Source organism: Leptodactylus fuscus, chromosome 2 (genome assembly GCF_031893055.1).
Source record: "Leptodactylus fuscus isolate aLepFus1 chromosome 2, aLepFus1.hap2, whole genome shotgun sequence".
NCBI lineage: Eukaryota > Metazoa > Chordata > Amphibia > Anura > Leptodactylidae > Leptodactylus > Leptodactylus fuscus.
Genome location: NC_134266.1, coordinates 261,448,609 through 261,469,032, shown reverse-complemented (window position 1 = coordinate 261,469,032; position 20,424 = coordinate 261,448,609). Strand labels below are relative to the sequence as shown.

Genomic DNA, 20,424 nt, shown 5'->3' with positions numbered 1-20,424 from the left:
TTCTATCATCTGGTATAAAATCCATGTATTGCACTTATTTTTCTATGATGTAATGTATGTGTCCTCGCTTGCACTGTATAAATAAAGCTATGTATATGACTAAATGGGCTGTTTCATTAAACCATTTGTTACTAGTTACATCAGTGATGTGCTAGAAGTGGATTGTACTGTGTGCGTGTGTGTATAATATCTATCTATATCTGATGTGGTTTGTACCATGTACTCTGTAATCTTACCTTCATCTTCCAGGTGGTACAGGTGATCTAGTAGCAGGCGCTCATTCCCATAGTTGTAACTTAAAGGAATTGGAAACAGCGCCACATCAGTTCATGGGTTGTGCTTGATATTGCAGCTCAGCTCCATTTAAATGAGACTAAACTGCAATACCGTATGCAACCTGTGGACAGGTGTGGCAAGGAAGGAAGCAGCCATGTTTGCTTCCTGCTCCATACAACTGGATCGGTAGGGTGTCTGGTCTCAGACCCCACCAATATGATATTGATGACCTATCATTGGGTAGATCATCAATATTTTTAACTCAGAAACCTTTACACAGTTGTTGCCATCACCAGAACTGAACGTACGTGAGAAAATGGTGATAGTGGGCCAGGCTGGGATGTTTATGGACTTGTTAGTATTTTTATTGAATGTATCTACATATCTGTTATAGTAAACCCATTTGCAGACAGAAGACCCTATTAACCAGTCACTACACAGAGGCCCTGACTTACTATTGTGGCTATGAATAGACATGGCGTGTCTAGGTTGGGCTACAATTTTTTGATAATCTCATAATAGTGGGCTTGACTTAAATGCACCATGTTGCTGCAAAATAGTGTCAAAATTCTGCCACAAAGTAAGTCAATTTAGTGCAGTCTAAGGATACAGAAGATTTATCATCCAGCATCAGTCACTGTGATAAACCTGGTGTAGTTTCAGACTAAGTTTGCACTGTCTAGCTAATGGTACATGTGGGCCACTTTGTCTCTCAGTCCACATATTACTTGAACCATCTATTGCTTTCCTCTGGTACGGTCATCCTTTGGTGGCAATGCAGGGAAAGAAGCGCTTTGGGGTCCGCTATACAGTGGATGGGGATGCTGCTCTTCGGTGCCCACCAGACTGACCGGATTAAGGAGGGTGTCTGTATTGGACCCCCACAACTCAGATACCGATGACCTATGGTAAGCAATTTGGACCATGCTTTAAAAAAAAGGGATTGTTAATATCGGCGAAATCTATTGTAGCCAGATGGAAAAGAACCAGCGCAGCTCTGCAGTCAGATAATAGTTTATTAAGGCTTTAGAATCCCAAAAATCTACAGTTTTAAAGTAAAGCACATCTTATATACGGGTAATGCCGTAAGGACCTCCTAAAATATTACAGTAAATTCAGTGCAAAGTCCTGCAGGTCACCATTTGCATAGTACTAATACAATGGGAATCTCCCGTGGCTGTAGACCGACCCACTGAGATGAGAGCAGCAGGGGTACGTTCACAGCGGCCGAATCCGCCACCAAAAAAAGTCTCCCAAAAACAATTTTCCAGGTCCCTCCCCAAAACGGTGTCAGAAATGTCTTTTATGGCAGTCCGTTTCTGGGATTGGCTTAGTATTTGTCAGCCTGAGGCGTCTCCGCTGGGTGTCACAAAAGCGCCAGAAAACTGGTCCAGTAACTTTAATAACTTACCCCCAGTGAGTGTCCAAACTGGCGTATGATCTATTTTCGGCAGAAATCGGACCAACCTCAATGACTCATTTTACAACTGCTCAGATCTAAACGGGCCTGTCCCTTTAATATGATATTAGTAACGCGGCTCTATAGCGTTGTCAGTACAGGTTAAGGAGCCGTTTCGATCCCCACTGAGGTAACTGTGATAAGGCACTATTAGTGATCCAGTCAATATCCGTGACTGGGGGTCTGTATACAGCAGCGCTTTCTGTACAGTGTATAGTCATACAGTTCTATACGAGTGCAGTGACCTCATATGGCCAGTAGTGGGAGGAATCGCTGCACTAACACCATATGTCTTTCACAAAGATGGCAGAAGCCTAAGAGTAAGTTCACACAGGGTTTTTTTGGTCCAGAACCTGAGGTGCAGGCCGCCTCAGGTTCCGGACCAAAATACAGGTAGCTGCGACTGGATGCCGCTGCAGTCGCGCACTCCGCTCCGGATTAGGCCCAAATGAATGTGCCTAGTCGGGAGGAGGGAATGTCGTCAGGCAGATGTCGCGAGGCGAACCCGCCTGAAAGAATGAGCACATCGCTTCTTTTTTTCCGGGAGCCGGAACAAACCGCTCTCGGGAAAAAAGGATCGGCTCCCATTGATTTGAGGTGGATACGGCCTCAAAATCCTTACCAAAAACCCCTGTGTGAACTTACCCTCATAGTCCAGAACCCTAGAAAAGAATCTGCCTCACATGGTCCCAAACATGTCGGTATAAGTACCAGACTATCAGGATCCTCCGTTTTCCAAGGCATTGCCGCCCCTACTCTGAATAATTAAGAGATAAGTGGTTTTATAGGCTTTAATAAATGATATGCAATTTTTTTTTTTTTGCCCCCAAAATAGCGCCACTCCTGGCTGTGTCTGGTATTGCATTCAGTTGAATAAAATGTGGCTAGCACGTCTGGGGAAAAAGGGCTACTTTTATCCGAAAACAGCGGCGCTCCAGTACCAGACACAACCCAGGTGCAATTGTGGTGCTGTTTTTGGATGAAAGGTGTGTTCCCATTTTGCCTTTGTCCAAAAAAAACACATGTTAAATGGGTTGTCCCGTTATGGATACTGAACCCCTATCCACAGTACAGGGGATAAAACATCCAAATGCAGGGTCCCCTAGTGATCGTCCCCCTAAGGCCTCCGTGTGAATGGACGCTCCATTCACTTCTATGGGGCAGCAGACGCCTCTGGAGATTACAGTCCTGGCAGCCCTATAGAAGTGAATAGAGCGCCGATCATACTCGGACACTGGTACCGCATTTACATGGAGGTTCTCCTGATCACCGGCGGACCTAGCGATCGGACACGTATTCTCCGTCTATAACAGGACAACCCCTTTAAGCATCACCTGTAAACCATATGGTGACAGCAGCCACTGTATGGCTTCTCCCGGCCTCCATTAACTTATACATAATGTCTATGAGGTGAATCTGGTAAGTTCGGGGTTCCCACTTACATCTATATGTAATATTTAGTATAAAGTAAGGCAGAGTAATACCTCTGCATGTAGTAGTCAGAACACAATAAATAATGTAAGGCAGCAGCAGTCACATATGACACCGGTCTATGGCTACGGCCTGCGGAGGGGGAGGGGGCGCCTACCACAGACCTATAAATAAGTGTTACGTTACCGCGTTCTTTGGTTATTAAGATGCTAGAAAAGTCATTAAAGTTTACAATAATCAAGTAAAACAGATAAGGCACCGTGACATTGTATGTAAGTATAGGGTCCGAGGGGCGGGGCATGACACAGGAAGCCCCACCCCCTAATCCGGCACTAGGTATAACATCGGCGTAGCTGTCTATAAGTAAAACCGGCCTTGTTGCCCAACAGGACAGCTCTAACGTTATAGGCAACGATACCAGTTTGGCGCTTAGTGTTACCTTAAGGCTTTTCATGATCTGGTGAGGATAGAGGAGTACAAGCCGGCCGCTGGTGATCTGCTCAGTTACTACAACTGTGCTGGAATACAGACAGGGGGCGCCATACATTGACAGGTTCATCTGTAAGTGTGTAGTATAGACTACTTAGTGCGGTAAGATGATGGGCAACACCAGTCACCCCCAAATTAGCGTCATCACCATTCACAATCGGAGTAAGTGAACTTCTCTTATTACATAGGGCTCGAGGACCCCACAAGTGACATTGTAGGCCTTATTCACACTTCAGTTTTTTTTTTTACATATGTGTTCTGCCCTGTATGTTTTATGGTTCGAACCAAACCAGGACATATTAATCTCCGTGTAATTATTCACTGTGGATATTTTATGGACTGAGAGTCCATAAAAATAATAGTATAAAGGGATTATAGGAAGATGGAGATGTTTTACAGTACATTCAGTGCTCACTCCTAAGGGTAAGTTCACACAGAGTTTTCGGTCAGGATTTTGAGGCCGTATCCGCCAAAAAGATGGCTCCCATTGAAAGCAATGGGAGCCGGTAAGGTGTTTTTTTCCAGGTGCTCATTTTTGTGATTCGGCCTGAAGACACTCCCTCCTCCCGACTAGGCCCGTTCATTGACTCCTGTCTATTCTATGGACTTGCAGCAGGAGTAGGGCAGAGTCGGTGACATCACAGTGAGTCAGATTGGCAGCGGAGATTTCAGTACATATGCGTGGCCAAGCCGAAGAGACGTCACATTTTGGAGAATGTGTGCATGTCATCCTAAATGAGGTGGCTGTTCCGCCAGGGCTTGGGAAATGAAGACTGACGTCCAATATGCCGGTCTTCATAAACAAGCCCCAATGTGTTCATGTGCTGTCAAGTACAAAACACTGATGTAATACACAGATGTGTGAATAAGGCCCAACACTGGCTCTTAGTGTCTATAACTTTATGAGATTAGAACTATATGGTTGTTTACAGCACCACCCTTGTTTACAGGCCGTGTCTGGTACTACAGCTCAGCTCTTTACAAATACAGGAACACACTACAATAGATCACAGATCCATGAACAGCAGTGTGTTGTTGATGGTTTTCTTGGTAGATTTTTTTTTTCATACTACACACACAGACTGACTCAAAATTGTTGCAACGGGCTTTTTTATGCTGCTGTCGCCTCTTCCAAAAAAAAAAGGTGTGGCAAGGGCGTGCTGGAGGGGAAGCTATTGCCAAATTTATCATCATTTACACCAGAAAACTGGTGTAGTGATGCCCCAAATCTACACCATCTTGGAGCGGTCATAGAGTTCAGTGCAGGTGCTCGGACCACCAGAAAATGCGCCCTGATTTATAAGGAGACGTGTGCCGCGTCATAAATCAGGTGCAACCTCTGCCGGGATAGGAAATATGAAGCCAGTCTTCATAACCCTTCCCTGGTATGATTATTCCTCTTAGTGTGAAAGGGTTTGCATGGATTCAGTTGAGCAGTAATACCAGACACAACCACAAGACAAGAGTGGCGCTGTTTCTGGAGCGCAACCAGTTCTTTTTTCCAATCTCATTTTACAATGCCTATGTTAGTCTGTTATTGATGTAATAAACATATCACCCCATCCTTTAGTGTCTCCTAACAGACTCATCATTTCCTCCTAACTTTGAGTAAGACTTTTAAGATTTCTTACAGTGACCGCCCTATTTGTATTAAACAACGGTCTGAGTGACGGACGCCACAGACCCTCCCCTCTCAGAGGACAGCGAGCGGTTGCTCATCTCTTGCTGAAGCTCTTCCAGTTTCTTCTGCAGCTCTGCACGTTTGGCGAGTAAATCCTTGCAGCGGCTGCTGATGGTGTCCTGGAGGAGAGAGAGAAGTCAGTGTATGGGGCTTACAGGACTATACCAGCTATGAACACTTGTGGATACGGGACAAGTGGGGGGCCTGACAGCTGGGACCCCCAAGTGCCCTATGTGAATGAAGCCGTGGTGTGTATGCGTGGCCACCTCTCCATTCACATCTATCGGGACTATTACATCACCAATCTTAAGCCCCATAGAAGAGAAGGGAGGGATGGTCATGCATGTATGTGTATACCGTATATACTCAAGTATAAGCCGACCCGAATATAAGCCGAGGCATCTAATTTTACCACAAAATACTAGGAAAACTTATTGACTCAAGTATAAGCCTGGGGGGGGGGGGGAGAATATTGGGATCCATTTCTATCAGGATAAAATAAAAAATGGCCTCTGCACACAGTATTATCCCCCATAGTGGCCTCTGCACACAGTATTATACCCCATAGTGCCCCATGCACACAGTATTATGCCCCACAGTGGCCCCTGCACACAGTATTATCCCCCATAGTGGCCCCTGCACACAGTATTATCCTCCATAGTGGCCCCTGCACACAGTATTATTCCCCATAGTGGCCCCTGCACACAGTATTATACCTCATAGTGGCCCCTGCACACAGTATTATCCCCCATAGTGGCCCCTGCACACAGTATTATCCCCCATAGTGGCCCCTGCACAGCGTATTATGCCCCATAGTGGCCCCTGCACACAGTATTATCCCCATAGTGGCCCCTGCACACAGTATTATCCCCCATAGTGGCCCCTGCACACAGTATTATCCCCCATAGTGGACCCTGCACACACTATTATGTCCCATAGTGGCCCCTGCACACAGTATTATACCTCATAGTGGCCCCTGCACACAGTATTATGCTCCACAGTGGCCCCTGCACACAGTATTATCCCCCATAGTGGCCCCTGCACACAGTATTATCCCCCATAGTGGCCCCTGCACACACTATTATGTCCCATAGTGGCCCCTGCACACAGTATTATACCTCATAGTGGCCCCTGCACACAGTATTATCCCCCATAGTGACCCCTGCACACAGTATTCTCCCCCATAGTGGCCCCTGCACACAGTATTATCCCCCATAGTGGCCCCTGCACACAGTATTATACCCCACAGTGGCCCCTGTACACAGTATTATACCCCACAGTGGCCCCTGTACACAGTATTATGTCTCATAGTGGCCCCTGCACACAGTATTATACCCCATAGTCTTTTCAGACCCCAGAGTATAATAATTAGAGAGCCAGGGGGGATAAAAAATAGAATAAAAAAAACACTGTTACTTACCTATCTCTGGCTCCACTACACTATCCGCCGCTGTTGGCCATCTGCAATGACGTCCGGGACGTCATGTGACCGGGGGGCCTGCATCACGACGGATATGGATGCAGGTCCCGGTCATGTAATGTCAGTGACGTCACAAAAATAGGCCTGAAGCCTGCCCAGAGAGGTAAGTAACGCTGATTGTTATGTTCCATTACCTCTCCTGGGCCTCCAATCATTATACTCGGGGGTCCAAAAAGACCCCCCCCGAGTGTAATAGTGCTTGTGGGGCCCGCAGCATCATTTAATAATCCCGGCCCATGCCAGGATCGGTAAGTAAGTAGGACCCGTAACCGGCTACAGTAACTCCAGCCGGTAACGGCCTATAAAAAACCCCACAAAAAACGCAGCGGCTGTCACCGGTCCCCTAATGTCCCGAGCCTTGTTGCAGCCGCTACCCCTGTTACCCGGTAGTGACGTCCCTGAGTTAGACCCTGACTCGAGTATAAGCCGAGCGGGGCTTTTTCAGCACAAAAACTATGCTGAAAAAGTCAGCTTATACTCGAGTATATTCGGTATATGTATGTATATGTATGAATGTGCCCATCCTATGAAGAGATAAGTGTTAGTACCTGGGACCCCTTTAATACAACCCCTTGTCCCAACCATCCTCTGTACAGGGAATAGCAACACATTCTAGTAATTTTTCTAACTTATTGAACATCCAAAACCTGGCAGAACATATATCTACGAGTATTATAAGACTATATATATATACCTGGGGTTTAGTTCTTGGGTTCCACCTTACATAATATCCAGTCCATAGCTGCAGATGTCTAGTGCTAGTCACAGGATACAGGACGTGGTCAGAGTAATCCACATAGAAAGGATTGGTGAAGTCTTCAGGTTGGCTGTTGATGTAGGACCAGACAGAGACGCTCTCCTGTGGCACAGTCTACAAGAGGGATAAATGCCGACACATATCATATATTACAAGATGGCAAACTGATAAAACTTCTGTAATGTAAAAAATGAAGCGCAAGTTCTCGCATGATGGATTTGTCATGTCAGAAAATTTCTGCGGCAAATTCAACAGAATCTTTAGGATCAGACACTTATCTATGTTGCTCATTGGCCATACATTTTGATTATGGGAATAACGGTGCTGCGACCTGCAGACACAAGTAAGGGTTCTCCATCCACAGATCGGATCTCACCTCCTCTACTCTCTGCTGTTCGCTGTCACACAGAAACGTTCCGAACAGACAACTGTACAGATGATCCAGGATGGTCACCAAGAAGTGCTCATTGAACTCGAACGCATTAGGGAACTGAGGATATAAAAGAGACATGAAACTATCAAAATATCTCACTTGTATTGTAATGAACATGAGTATTAACCCCTTCTTTACACAGCTATTTTCTGTTTTGTTTATTTCCTTGCCCTTACACAACAAGGTGAACGGAAATGTTTGTACGGCACAATTCGGCACTAAATTTGAGATTGATTCCACCCCAAAATCAGCACCAAACTCCCCCTGAATCTAACCTACATTGATTTCAATGGCAGATGCTGATTTTTATCCACTTGTGACAAATGTAAGAGTTGCGCTCGATCTTCAGATGGATTCTGCCTGATACCTCCTGCTGTAATGAAGGGGAGGCAGGTGAAGAATTCGATGTGGAATTTGGTCAAGAGTAAAAACATCAGCTTCAAATTCTGAGCCGACGTTTTTCAGCTAGAAAAATTCCATCATGTGAACCCTAAAGATTTTTTGCAGGACAATTTATAACATTGAATGGCATCATTTAAAGGGATCCTATCATTAAAATTGTATTTTTTTCTGCCTACCATGTCGGAATAGCCTTAACAAAGGCTATTCTTCTCCTACCTTTAGATGTTTTCTCCACGTCGCCGTTTGGTAGAAATCCCAGTTTTCGTTTGTATGCAAATGAGTTCTCTCGCAGCACTGGGGGTGGTCCCCAGCGCTCAAACATTACTGGGGGCATCCCCAATGCTGTGAGAGAACTCTCCAGCGCCGCCTCCATCTTCGTCAGGAACGGCCTCTCTTTGCGTCTTCTTCCGGAGCTGGGTTCAAAATTCTAGGCCTCGGGCAAAGCCGACTGTGCATGCCCACTGGCCACAAGAAATTGGCCGCTTACACAGCAAGTGTAAACAGCCATTTTCTTGTGGCCAGCGGGCATACGCCTTTGGAACCCAGCACCAGAAGAAGACGCAAAGAGAGGACGTTCCAGACGAAGACAGAGGCGGCGCTGGAGAGTTCTCGCACAGCAGTACCTCTGCTTGCTGCCCTCTAGGGGTAGGTCTGTCCCTAGAGGGCAACAAGCCTAGGCACTGTCTTCCTATTTACATCTTGGAAAACAGATTTGCATATTTTTCCCATAATCCCCCAGTTGAGCGAAAAAAGGCTTTGTAAGTCTCCATACGCCTGGGAAGGTGCTCACTCCTTAAGTAGTGATATTATCCCCAGATCCTTGGGGGTAGTGCAGGGGGATGGGGAATTGGATATCGTAGCTCTGAGAGTGTACAGTGTGGCGCCGTTCATACTGCATGAAAACTACATTAAAAACCGCACTGACATTTTTTGTGTCTTGGTAAAAATTATTTGAAACGGATGCCCCGAGAACAAAGCTGACACCCAACCATCCGGAGTGCCCTCCATGTACCCGACCTGACACTATGATGTACAGTTATATCAAAAGGCAAGAAGGGGTTAAAGCACAATCTTTACTTCTTACCTGTCTCGTCATTTGCCAAACACAGTCAATAAATTGCAAGAAGACCGGAGATCTGTCAGCGTCCGGGTGATTCTTGTTGCCATGTCCGATCCTCTAAAATATGACAAACATTGGTTAGGCAATGGGCAATGTGGACCTATAGGGTGGGGTATCGGTGAAATGTCCCTATCCTTAATAAAAAATGCTAGAAATAGGTTTATTAAGTATTATGATGATAAACTACACTTAGCACTCACAAGGAAGAACTTATGTCCAAAGCTCAGCCATTCCTTCTCCACCAGCACTTCGAACCCTCGGATGGTGCGATAATAGCCATCGAGCATGATCATAGCCAATGAGGTGAGCTGTGTGGTCCGATCCCAGCCATCGCTGCAGTGAACGACGACCGACGTCTTCCCCGATTCCACTTTGTCTGCGATTCTCAAAGCACTGGAGAGGATGCACTAGAAGGGAACGCAAAACAAGGAACCATTAAAATCCCATTGACATCAATGGCAAGACATGGACAGGCCGGGTCCTCCAGGGAGAGGGAGGCGCTCTTGCTCTTTGGAACCCCTCTCTATTCCACCGGATTGAGATCCTGAGCAACGGAGATGAACTCCGAATGCCCCAATCGGGTAGTGGAAGGGGTTTTGTGAACCAGATTATTGATACAAACCCCATTCCTAGTCCTATATCACCTACCTTAATGTGCTCGAGCCAGTGAGTGGACTCCAGGTTAGACAGCCAGTGTGATTCCTGAATGATGGGATACGAGATTTCCTTCAGCTTTCTCAGAGACTCCCTCATGACGTGAATATTGTGGATTTCCAAGAAGACCAGCTCAGCGTTCTGATAGGCGTCCTCGCTCTCAAATCCTCCACCTTTTGACTGTAGAACAGATAATTTTTTTAAAATGTAGATGGTGAGCCCCATATAGGGATCACAATGTACATTTTTTTCCTATCAGTATGTCTTTGTAGACTGGGAGTAAATCCACGCAAACACGGGGAGAACATACAAACTCCTTACAGATGTTGTTCGAACCCAGGACTCCATTGCTGCAAGGATGCAGTGCTAACCACTAAGCCACCGAGTTGCCCCCAGATAAACTGAGATTTGTCACAAACCCCCATACCCAATAGATGGTTGGTCAGTCCTCCAAAAATCGCCACTCATCCAATGTCGACGGCCATCTTAGAGATGTTTTTCAGGCATTAGATATTGATTACTTGTCATTGGGATCTGATTGTTGGGGATGTGGCACTCAGGACCCCTGAGACTTAGCCATTTATAAAGGTTTCTTCGCTGTGCCAGTGACATCACATTCATAGGTCACATGGTACAGCGGCAGCTCAGTCCCATTCAAGTGGATGGGGCTGAGCTGCAATTACAGGCACAGCCTCTATGCAGTGTATGCTGCTGTGCTTGGTCCTCAATGAAGAGGACATAGTGATCACAACCAATCTGATATAGATAATCTATCCTCAGGATAGCTTATCAACGTCCAACTTCTGAAGAACCCCTTTAAAGGGATCCTACCATTAAAAGTCATTTTTATTGTCCCTAACACGTAGGAATAGCCTTAAGAAAGGTTATTCTTCTCCTACCTTTAGATGTCTTCTCCGGGCCACCGTTCGGTATATAATCCGGTTCTCGTCAGTATGCAAATGAGTTCTCTCACAGCACTGGGGGCGGGCCCCAGCGCTCAAACACAACTGGGGGCGTTCCCAATGCTGCGAGAGAACTCTCCAGCGCCGCCTCCATCTTCTTCAGGAACGGCCTCTCCCTGTGTCTTCTTCCGGCAGTGGCTTCAAACTTCTAGGCCTTGGGCCTAAGACAAAGCCAACTGCGCATGCCGGCTTGCCACAAGAAAATGGCCCGTTACACAGTATTGTAAGCGGCCATCTTCTTGTGGCCGGCAGGCATGTGCAGTCGGCTGCCCGAGGCCTAGAAGTTTGAAGCCACCGCCGGAAGAAGACCCGTTCCTAAAGAAGATGGAGGCGGCGCAGGAGATTTCTCTTGCAGCATTGGGGATGCCCCAGTGCTGTTTGAGCGCCGGGGCCCGCCCCCAGTGCTGTGAGAGAACTCATTTGCATAGCGAAGAAAACCGGATTATATACCAAATGGCGGCCCAGAGAAGACATCTAAAGGTAGGAGAAGAATAGCCTTTCTTAACGATATTCCTATGTGTTAAGGAGAAAAAAATTACTTTTATTGATAGAACCCCTTTAAGGTTCATTTACAGAAATCAATTATATCTATGATCTGGTCACATGCATCACATATGCCCGGTGCAAACAGGCCAAAGCTAGATACAGATGATGAGCTGAACATTGTAATATCGTCTTAATACTACACATACCTTACTGGCTATAGCATTAGCACTAGGCCTTGCGTCAAAAATAAATATTTTGTGGGACTGTGCGTTGGCATCCATGATGGACTGCAGATACTTCTCATCCTCCTTACATCTTTTCCCGCTGACTCCCGGCATGGGCTGACTGCACCGCACAATGGTAGCCTGCGTCTCCGGATGAATCCAAGATAAGGCCTAATGGTGAAGAAATCTCAGAGTCACTCTTAAGCCTTTACATCCCCCAAGCTCAGTACTGCACTTATCTACACACAGGGATTCGGTCTTTGGCTCTGAATGCGGCGACCCTCCGTAATTCATCATCAGACATAGTCACCGGCACGACTAGAGTTGCTGGGTAGCTGTCACATAGCTCGTAGCGTTCATTCAATCTCGTAATTCTCCAACTTTCATTGGGCACACCCTGTAATAATAGGTCAAAAAAAATCACTGCGCATATATATATATATATATATATATATATATATATATATATATATATAACCCCTCAATATATATATGACCCCTCATATCTAGAGATAATGGGAAGTAACACCTATCCAAAGTATACAGTATATACTGGCCGCACTACTCACCTGCCGTTTGTATTCGGTGATGGGGTCGTACACTTTCCAGCCATTTTCAGGGAAGGTTTCTTTATACTCAAAGGCAAAGAGTGGCTGGGGAGGAAGAAACCGCTTAAGATGTAAAAAGCTCCTTACAGGGATCCGGACACATTGTATCTTACATGAAATCTCAACAAAAAGTCTGATTGAGGCAAGGCATTGTTGGTAAGGAGAGCGTAGAAGGGTCATGTGACTAGCGGCCCTACAGTCTTCATTCCTAAGGGTAGTATCTACACAGGTACATATTTTTTGAGCAACCAGTGTCATTCGCCAATTTTGTAAGTCGTCTTTTGCATGTCTTATGTGCAGTGAGTATGTACACTGAAAGTCATGTGTGCAGTGAGTATGTACACTGAAAGTCATGTGTGCAGTGAGTATGTACTCAAAGTCATGTGTGCAGTGAGTATGTACTCAAAGTCATGTGTGCAGTGAGTATGTACTCAAAGTCATGTGTGCAGTGAGTATGTACTCAAAGTCATGTGTGCAGTGAGTATGTACTCTGAAAGTCATATGTGCAGTGAGTATGTACACTGAAAGTCATGTGTGCAGTGAGTATGTACTCTGAAGGTCATATGTGCAGAGAGTATGTACTCTGAAAGTCATGTGTGCAGTGAGTATGTACTCTGAAGGTCATATGTGCAGTGAGTATGTACTCTGAAAGTCATGTGTGCAGTGAGTATGTACTCTGAAAGACGTGTACAGTGAGTATGTCCTTTCCAAGTCATATGTGCTCTGAGTATGTACTCTGAAAGTCATGTGTGCAGTGAGTATGTACTCTGAAAGTCATGTGTGCAGTGAGTATGTACTCTGAAAGTCAAGTGTGCAGCAAGTATGTCCTTTCCAAGTCATATGTGCTGCGAGTATGTTCTTTGAAAGTCACGTGTGCAGTGAGTATGTACTCTGAAACACATGTGTGCAGTGAGTATGTACTCTGAAAGTCATCTGTGCAGTGAGTATGTCTTTTCCAATTCATATGTATTCAAAAGACATGCAATTATGCATAAATGACACAATTTTTAATCCATATTGCGATGGCCTCCATCTTCATCCACAACTCATCTCTGATCTCCTAATGACTGGCTGATTTCTGGGATATGGCGCCATATCGTATCCTGGCAGCTTTAAGTTTCAATATACAACACTATCCACACCATGACTTTTGACCTAGCAGCAGAGAAGGAAATCCTGCTTGGTACGTAGCGATAGCATCTAAATATCATGCCCGGCCTAAATATCAAAGCCTTTCTGGTAGAAGTCCACTCATAGTAACCTGATGACGGGGGATGCTGCTAGATTCCCCAGTGATCAGCAGTAATCGGTGCACAAACCTCGCACGGAGGGTTTATTTTTCCTGCAGCGCCACCACAGGGGAAGTGAAGCATTGCATAATGCCCATTATTGACATCGCACTCATGTATGGAAAAAGTCATGTTTTCTGAGGCAAAATGAACGTTTGAGATAACAGAGCAAAAATTAAAAAATTTGCAATTCACTGTAAAAGTTCATAGCCGTCCTACCAAGTCGTGATTCAAGGCGAACGCGTAAGCCACGAGGCTTTCAAACACCGTTTTTCGTGTGCGGCCATCGTGCTTGTAGGCAAATCTCATGTTTCTTATGTCCTGAAAAAGCGCAGAAAAAGTTCAGAATTAGAAAAATAATTTGACCAGATTCACAGCCATACTGTATACTCTATGGTAGGGAGTTTATTACCTTGCACACAATCTCAACCCCATGCGAATTGTCTCCGCGGCCGGCCGATACGCCAATCTTTTCAATACGACTTATGATTCCAAGAGGGGCGTCCAGTATCAAGCGGTGGTCCTAAGGAGAACGGAAACTTAAAATGGGAGCCTCTACTACGCCTTTACTGATTTTGGCAAATGTGAACCAGTCCATGGATCTACGGCGTGGTATGGATGTGTTACTAAAGTCAGAACAATGGGGGAAAAGCAACAGAGACCCATTACCCGTCCCCAAAATAAGAAGAACCTAATCCCATGTCTTAATGGAGATGTGTATGCGTGATACAGGGGGGTGTCGGCCATTTTCAATGACGTCTGGGACGTCACATGACCTGGGGCGCAGGTCATGTGATGTGATGGACATTACACAACAAGGCCCAAAGCCTGCCTGGAGTGATAAGTAACACTATGTTTTATGTTCCCTTACCTCTTCCGGGCCTCTGATCATTATACTAGGAGGTCTAAATCCCCCCCCCCCCCCCCCGAGTATAATAATAGTTTTTGTGGGGCTCGCGGCGTCACTTACCGATCCCAGCTCCTGCCAGGATCGGTAAGTAAATAGGGCCCGTTACCGTCTGGAGTAACTAGCTGGTAACGGCCTATTAAGAAAAAAAAATGCAGCAGTAGCAGATGTCCCGGGCCCCTAATGTCCCGGGCCCTGTGGCAGCCGCTACCCCTGCTACCCCGGTAGTTACGTCCCTGCTCTTCAGTAATGTCATGGCAGTCTTACCCGCTCCAAGCTCTTGAAATACAATCTGTAGTTGGTAACGGTGAAGCTTCCACGAATAGCCCCCGAGAACGGACAGATGTAAGATATGTCCTTGGCTGTAAAAGGAAGAATAGGACATTAGTTGTGTACACCAAAATGAACCCGAACCCAAGATAAGTAATCCACTGCCTTAAAGGGGTTGTCCATTCACTGCAAGTTACTCCTAGACGGTAAATGGCTGATTGTGGGGTCCCACCAATCGTGAAAACTGGGGTGTTTTTGTATGGAACAGCTGGTCGGGCCACACAAGCCACTACGTTCATTTACATAAGGGTAGCGTTTCGTGTGATCAATATGGAGAGGAAGTAACTTGCTGCGACCGGACAACCCCCTTAACTATGCAGAATTTAAGAGGTTATCTTGTTATCCATAGGAAAGGGAATAAGTGTCTGATCTCAGGGGCCCAAAAGTCCCCAGTGATCAGGGGACCGAAAATCCTCATTTTGAATGGAGCATGACCAGTACCCCATTCACTTCAATGGGGCTGCCAGGATTGTACCGTAATTTCTGGCAGTGCCTGCAGCCCCATAGAGGTAAATGGAGGGCCGGTCACGCAAGCACACTGCACTCCATTCATAAGAAGGTTTTAAGGGAACTTACAGTCTCCATCCTCCTGATCATTTGGGGACCTGGCGATTGGACACTTATCCTCTGTCCTATGGCTAGGGAATAGGTATCCACAATTGGACAACCCCGTTACTGAAGCATAGACAAGGTCACAGCAAGTTACCTCCTATCCACATAGATCACAAGAACTGGGGTGTTCTGCACCCCAGTTCTGAATGAAGCAGCTGGTAGTACAGCACGCCGTTCCATATATTTCAATGAGACCACTGGAGGTATCTGGGTACTGTGGATACGGTACTGTGGATACCTGCCAGAGGTGTATACAGCGACTTATTCCCCTCTACCAATTAAGAATGCATGCAAGCTTGGCCAAGCCGAGTGTGCATGTGTATCAGAGAAGTCAATCTACATAAATATGTATGGACACCTTTAGGCCTTCCTCCGATTTTCTGGACTGTATCACGGCTGCATATTCTGTGGGTGAAATGACTAGAGATGAAACTCTAGTTTCGAGTACCTCGCTCCATAGGAATGAATGGAAGCGGCCGGCGCTTAACCCCTTGGTGTTCGGCCGCTTCCATTCATTCCTATGGGAGTGAGGAATACTATTTGCTCATCTCTAGAAATGACCCAACTTACAACCTCATAAGGATCAGGTCATTAGATCTCAGGTTAGAGTGAGATTTGCATCCGTAATATGATCAGGAAATTTCGGACACATTATAGCCATGTGCAGGAGGCGTAAAGGTGAGTAAAATGTGTTTTGTACCTTACCCATATCTTTTACCACCTCTCCGGGTAGCAGCAATAGCTCCTCCATCCCGGCCAGCATAGTGAGATCTAAGGAGATAGAAAAGAACATGAAGTCGTAATGCAGATAAAGTGAACCAAGACCTAAAATCTATCTCAATATAATCTATTGCTCCCTGTTATCAGCCACTGCAGTCTGAGAGGAGGCTTCAATGGGAAATACGTGTGGCTGATGTGTGATCGTAAATCTAAGGCTATTCTTCTCCCACCTTTATATGACTTCTCCGCGCCGGCGTTCCGTAGAAATCCCAGTTTTCTTCGGTATGCAAATGAGTTCTCTCGCAGCACTGGGGCGGTACCCAGCATTCAAACAGCACCGGAGGTCGTCCCCAATGCTGCGAGAGAACTCTCTAGAGCTCTCTTCGTCTGGAACAACCTCTCTGCGCGTCTTCTTCCGGCACTGGGTTCAAACTTCTACGCATGCGCAGTCGGCTTTGTCATCGGGCAGCTCCAACTGCACATGCCCGTGGCCATTTTCTTGTGGCCGCTTACCCCAGCTTACTGTGTAAGTGGCTACAAAAAAATGGCCGCGGCCATGTGCAGTTGGCTCTGCCTGAGGCCCGATGGCAGAGCCGACTGCGCATGCGTAGAAGTTTGAACCCAGTGCCGGAAGAAGACATGCAGAGAGGCTGTTCCAGATGAAGATGGAGGAGGCGCTGGTTATTTCTCTCGCAGCATTGGGACACCCCCAGTGCTGTTTGAACGCTGGGTACCGCCCCCAGTGCTGCGAAAGAACTCATTTGCATACCGAAGAAAACCGGGAACCCGGCGGCACGGAGACGACACCTAAAGGTAGGAGAAGAATAGTCTATTCCTACATGTTAGGGAGAAAAAATGGCATTTTAATGATAGAATCCCATTAAAAAACATTTCCCATAGACTATAATGGGATCCGCCCGAAATGGGTAGAGAGAAAAGTCCTGCTTGCAGAATGGGGGACGGAGTCCCCAAAAGGTGACACAATGCTAGTAGGACAGCAGCCTTAGGCTCTAATCACATTGGAAATGCAGTGTCCTGGCAAATATGGCAAAAAAGGGTTTAATTGAACTGAAAATGCAAAACTCTTTGCACCGGTACATGATGCGTCCCTTTAATAATCTCACCCTTGCTGGATTATGATACTCTGGTATTTCCGTGCAGAAGATTTGTATCTGTGAGCGCGCTCAGTCACATAGTCCTGCCGGTAACATCCTCCTCATCCGACCTGTAGATATTAGAAATGTTATTACCGTGAAGGTTTTCACTTTACCCCGAGCTCACCTCACACGTCTGCTCAACCAACCAGTTTACACTTCCAGGTACGATGTCCCCGAAAGATGTGGAACAATATGCGTGCAAGGTATATTTAATAAGGGTGTGCCCGGCTCTCCAAACTAACCCAACCCTGCAGGTTCCCAGGGTCAGACGCTAGCTACAATCTACCAAGTACCAGGACTGGCCCCAGTGCATAGGACTACGCCAGGGATCTCCGACCTGAGGCTTTCCAGCTGTTGCAAAACTACAACTCCCAGCATGCCCTGACAGCCTGCTTCCTGACAGATGTAAAGATCACCACAGGGTCAGGCCCCTTGAAGACAACCGTGGCCGTGGTATTGTGAATGAACATGTCGCTTCTTTTTTCCGGGAGCTGTCTTTTTGGTCAGGATTTTGAGGCGGAACTCAGAATTATTTCTTAAGCTACTTGCACCTTTTTTGGCATACATGCTGCTTTTTTTCCAGATATTATGCGGTCCTCGTGACTTTTGCTTTTTTTTTTTTTTCTTGGTCTAAATAGAGACCCTATTCTCGCTGTATTTATGACTGCCCCTTTAACCAAGAGTGACATCACAAAAAGGCACCACAATAAAAGTAGTCTAATGTAAAAAGGGTTAGGGGGATATCGTCACTCCATAGGGAGAGACCACCATTTAGGTGTGTGGAGTTTTATTAAGCCATGAGCGCTCCACTGTGCAAGGGAACATGGGAAGAATATGCAAATCTGACTTCCATGATGTAATTAGGAAGTCAGTGCCTCAGTCATGTACACCAATAGAGGATATGCAAGTCTGTCTTCCATGATGCAATTAGGATGCCAGTGCCTCAGTCATGCAGTCCAATAGAGGATATGCAAGTCTGTCTTCCATGATGTAGCCTCTCACCTTTGCCAGTCTTCTCTGCACCGGGCTGAAGAGATGCAATAACATCGAAACAGCTGTCCTTGGCTGAGAGACTGTACCTGGTGAAATCCCACATCATTGCAAACAAAGACCTCTGAGAAGGTCGGCATGATGTTAAAGGGAGCGCCCTCTATTGGGCTACATAACTGAGGCTCTGTCTTCCTAATTACATCATGGAAGTCAGATTTGCATATTATTCCCATGTAAAATAAAAAAGTGGCAGATGAGAAATAACCCCCTCTATGATGCAAGGACTCCCTGCTCGCCCCCTGGCTCTACTGTCCCACATTACGAATTAGAGGGGCCGAGGACTCCCGGCATCATGGATCGCTGTGATTCAGAGTCCGGGACTTTTTTCTTTGCTGAGCAGATTTTTGTTAATGTTTTGTGTTGTTTTTGAGACAATTATTACGGTATTATTTATTGTTATTGTATTATGAGGTTCTGTATATGTGTCATGTTGCTAAATGACAGAAAAAAGTTCTGAATCAGCAAAAACAAAATAAAAAAAAATAAATCAGGGTAAATAAACCTCCATTTGGACATACCCTTAGGCCGGTTACAGACGTCCGTGGCCGAGATCAGTGTCCTATTCATTTCCATCGGCCCGTACACATGACTGTGAATTACATGGTCCTGTGTGCGGGCCGACAGTCCGGGCCGCAAAATAAGGAACCCGTCCTATTCCTGTCCGATTTTGTGGCCCTGCTTCCTATTCATTTAATGAAAGGGGCCGCAGACGCACAGCCAGTACACGGGTGGGCACACCGGGGAAATCCATGTGTCCCCCGTGTGCCACCCGTGCCTTTAATTCACGACGATTCAGAACCACGCGGTCATCGGCAATCAACCTACAGCTGAGCTCACACGTTGCAGAAACGCAGAATTTTTTGCTTTTGCAGAAATGCAAAGTATTAGCGTAAAATTGCGCGTCGCCGCTAGCAGAAAAAAGAAGCGACGTGACCTTTCTTCAGGCGGATTCCGCCTCAGGAAGACAATAGAAGTGAATGTGAGCCGGAAGCCGCGTCGCGGTACTTAGTAAAAAAAAACGCAACGTGTTTTTTTTTTACGGTTCATTCACTGTTCGGGAGGGAAAAAACGCCTGGCGTTTTCTGCTCCTGGTCCAAAAACTGCTTCCTAATTAGGAAGCGTTTTTTTTTTTTTTTTCGGATCAAATTACGCCACACGGTAGCCTTGGACGACGCAGGTATCAGATCATGTGGGGACACGTCCCTTTGACAAGAAAAATAGTAACACCAAGCTGTGAATTTACTCCACCATTTCCAGGAGGAATAACAGAGGGACATTACGAGGCAGAGTGCAAAGAGAAGGGAATTTACTGGGAACAAACAGAACTAAAGCTGACATGTCAGGAGAGGAGAGCGGTCCTGCTAAAAGTCACACACTGTGTGTGTGTGTATATATATATATATATATACACCCCTATATACACACACACACCCCTATATACACACATCAGTGTCTCCCATATGTCAGTGCTTTGCCTTCTCCCCTACTACAACTTCCACAACCCTGCACAGACCCCGCACAGCCTGCTGGGACATGTAGTCCGGGCTCTGCACACCTTCCTGTAACATTGCACCGCACCCCGGGCTCTCCACAGCTATGAAGTAACTACAACTCCTATCCTGTGACAACAGTCGGGTTGTAGTTCCCCCCACAGGCTGTCCCTTCTTCTCCCTCCCACACAGGCAGACCCTCCCCGGCTCCTGCCCCCTCCTCACCCGCACTGATAAGTAGGAGGACTCGGCGGCCACTCTCCTGCACTTCCGAGCGCCGATCTCGCGAGATTTCCACCTAGCGGCGAGATTGTGTGCTGTGCGGGAGAGCTGCCGGTAGAGGGCGCTGTATACACTGGGCCTGAGTGCTGAGGGGCAGTACTAGTGTTATATAGGAGGAATGTGCG

The 20,424-nt window shown here is 46.3% G+C and overlaps 1 protein-coding gene across 1 annotated transcript; it reads right to left on the bottom strand.

Annotated features, from left to right (window-relative positions):
- Positions 1-1,284: 1,284 nt before the first annotated feature.
- Positions 1,285-20,298, bottom strand: MTMR2 (myotubularin related protein 2). The gene is made up of 15 exons (XM_075266096.1): positions 20,243-20,298; positions 17,445-17,545; positions 16,306-16,371; positions 14,926-15,020; positions 14,164-14,274; positions 13,971-14,072; positions 12,424-12,507; positions 12,102-12,251; positions 11,837-12,025; positions 10,177-10,362; positions 9,729-9,935; positions 9,493-9,585; positions 7,950-8,063; positions 7,511-7,687; positions 1,285-5,455 (listed from the first exon to the last, which is right to left on the bottom strand). Exons 3-15 carry the CDS (start codon positions 16,361-16,363, stop codon positions 5,306-5,308), a joined length of 1,716 nt encoding a protein of 571 aa, XP_075122197.1. The 5' UTR covers positions 16,364-16,371; positions 17,445-17,545; positions 20,243-20,298; the 3' UTR covers positions 1,285-5,305.
- Positions 20,299-20,424: the final 126 nt, after the last annotated feature.

What these genes read in the sequence shown, in the direction of transcription:
- MTMR2 (XM_075266096.1), bottom strand. Translation starts at nt 16,363, where the DNA reads ATGCTGGCCGGGATGGAGGAGCTATTGCTGCTACCCGGAGAGGTGGTA. An exon ending in TCACCGAATACAAACGGCAG is followed by an intron (nt 12,252 to 12,423) that starts GTGAGTAGTGCG and finishes CTATTATTACAG; the next exon opens with GGTGTGCCCAATGAAAGTTG. An exon ending in AACAGCAGAGAGTAGAGGAG is followed by an intron (nt 7,688 to 7,949) that starts GTGAGATCCGAT and finishes TCCCTCTTGTAG; the next exon opens with ACTGTGCCACAGGAGAGCGT.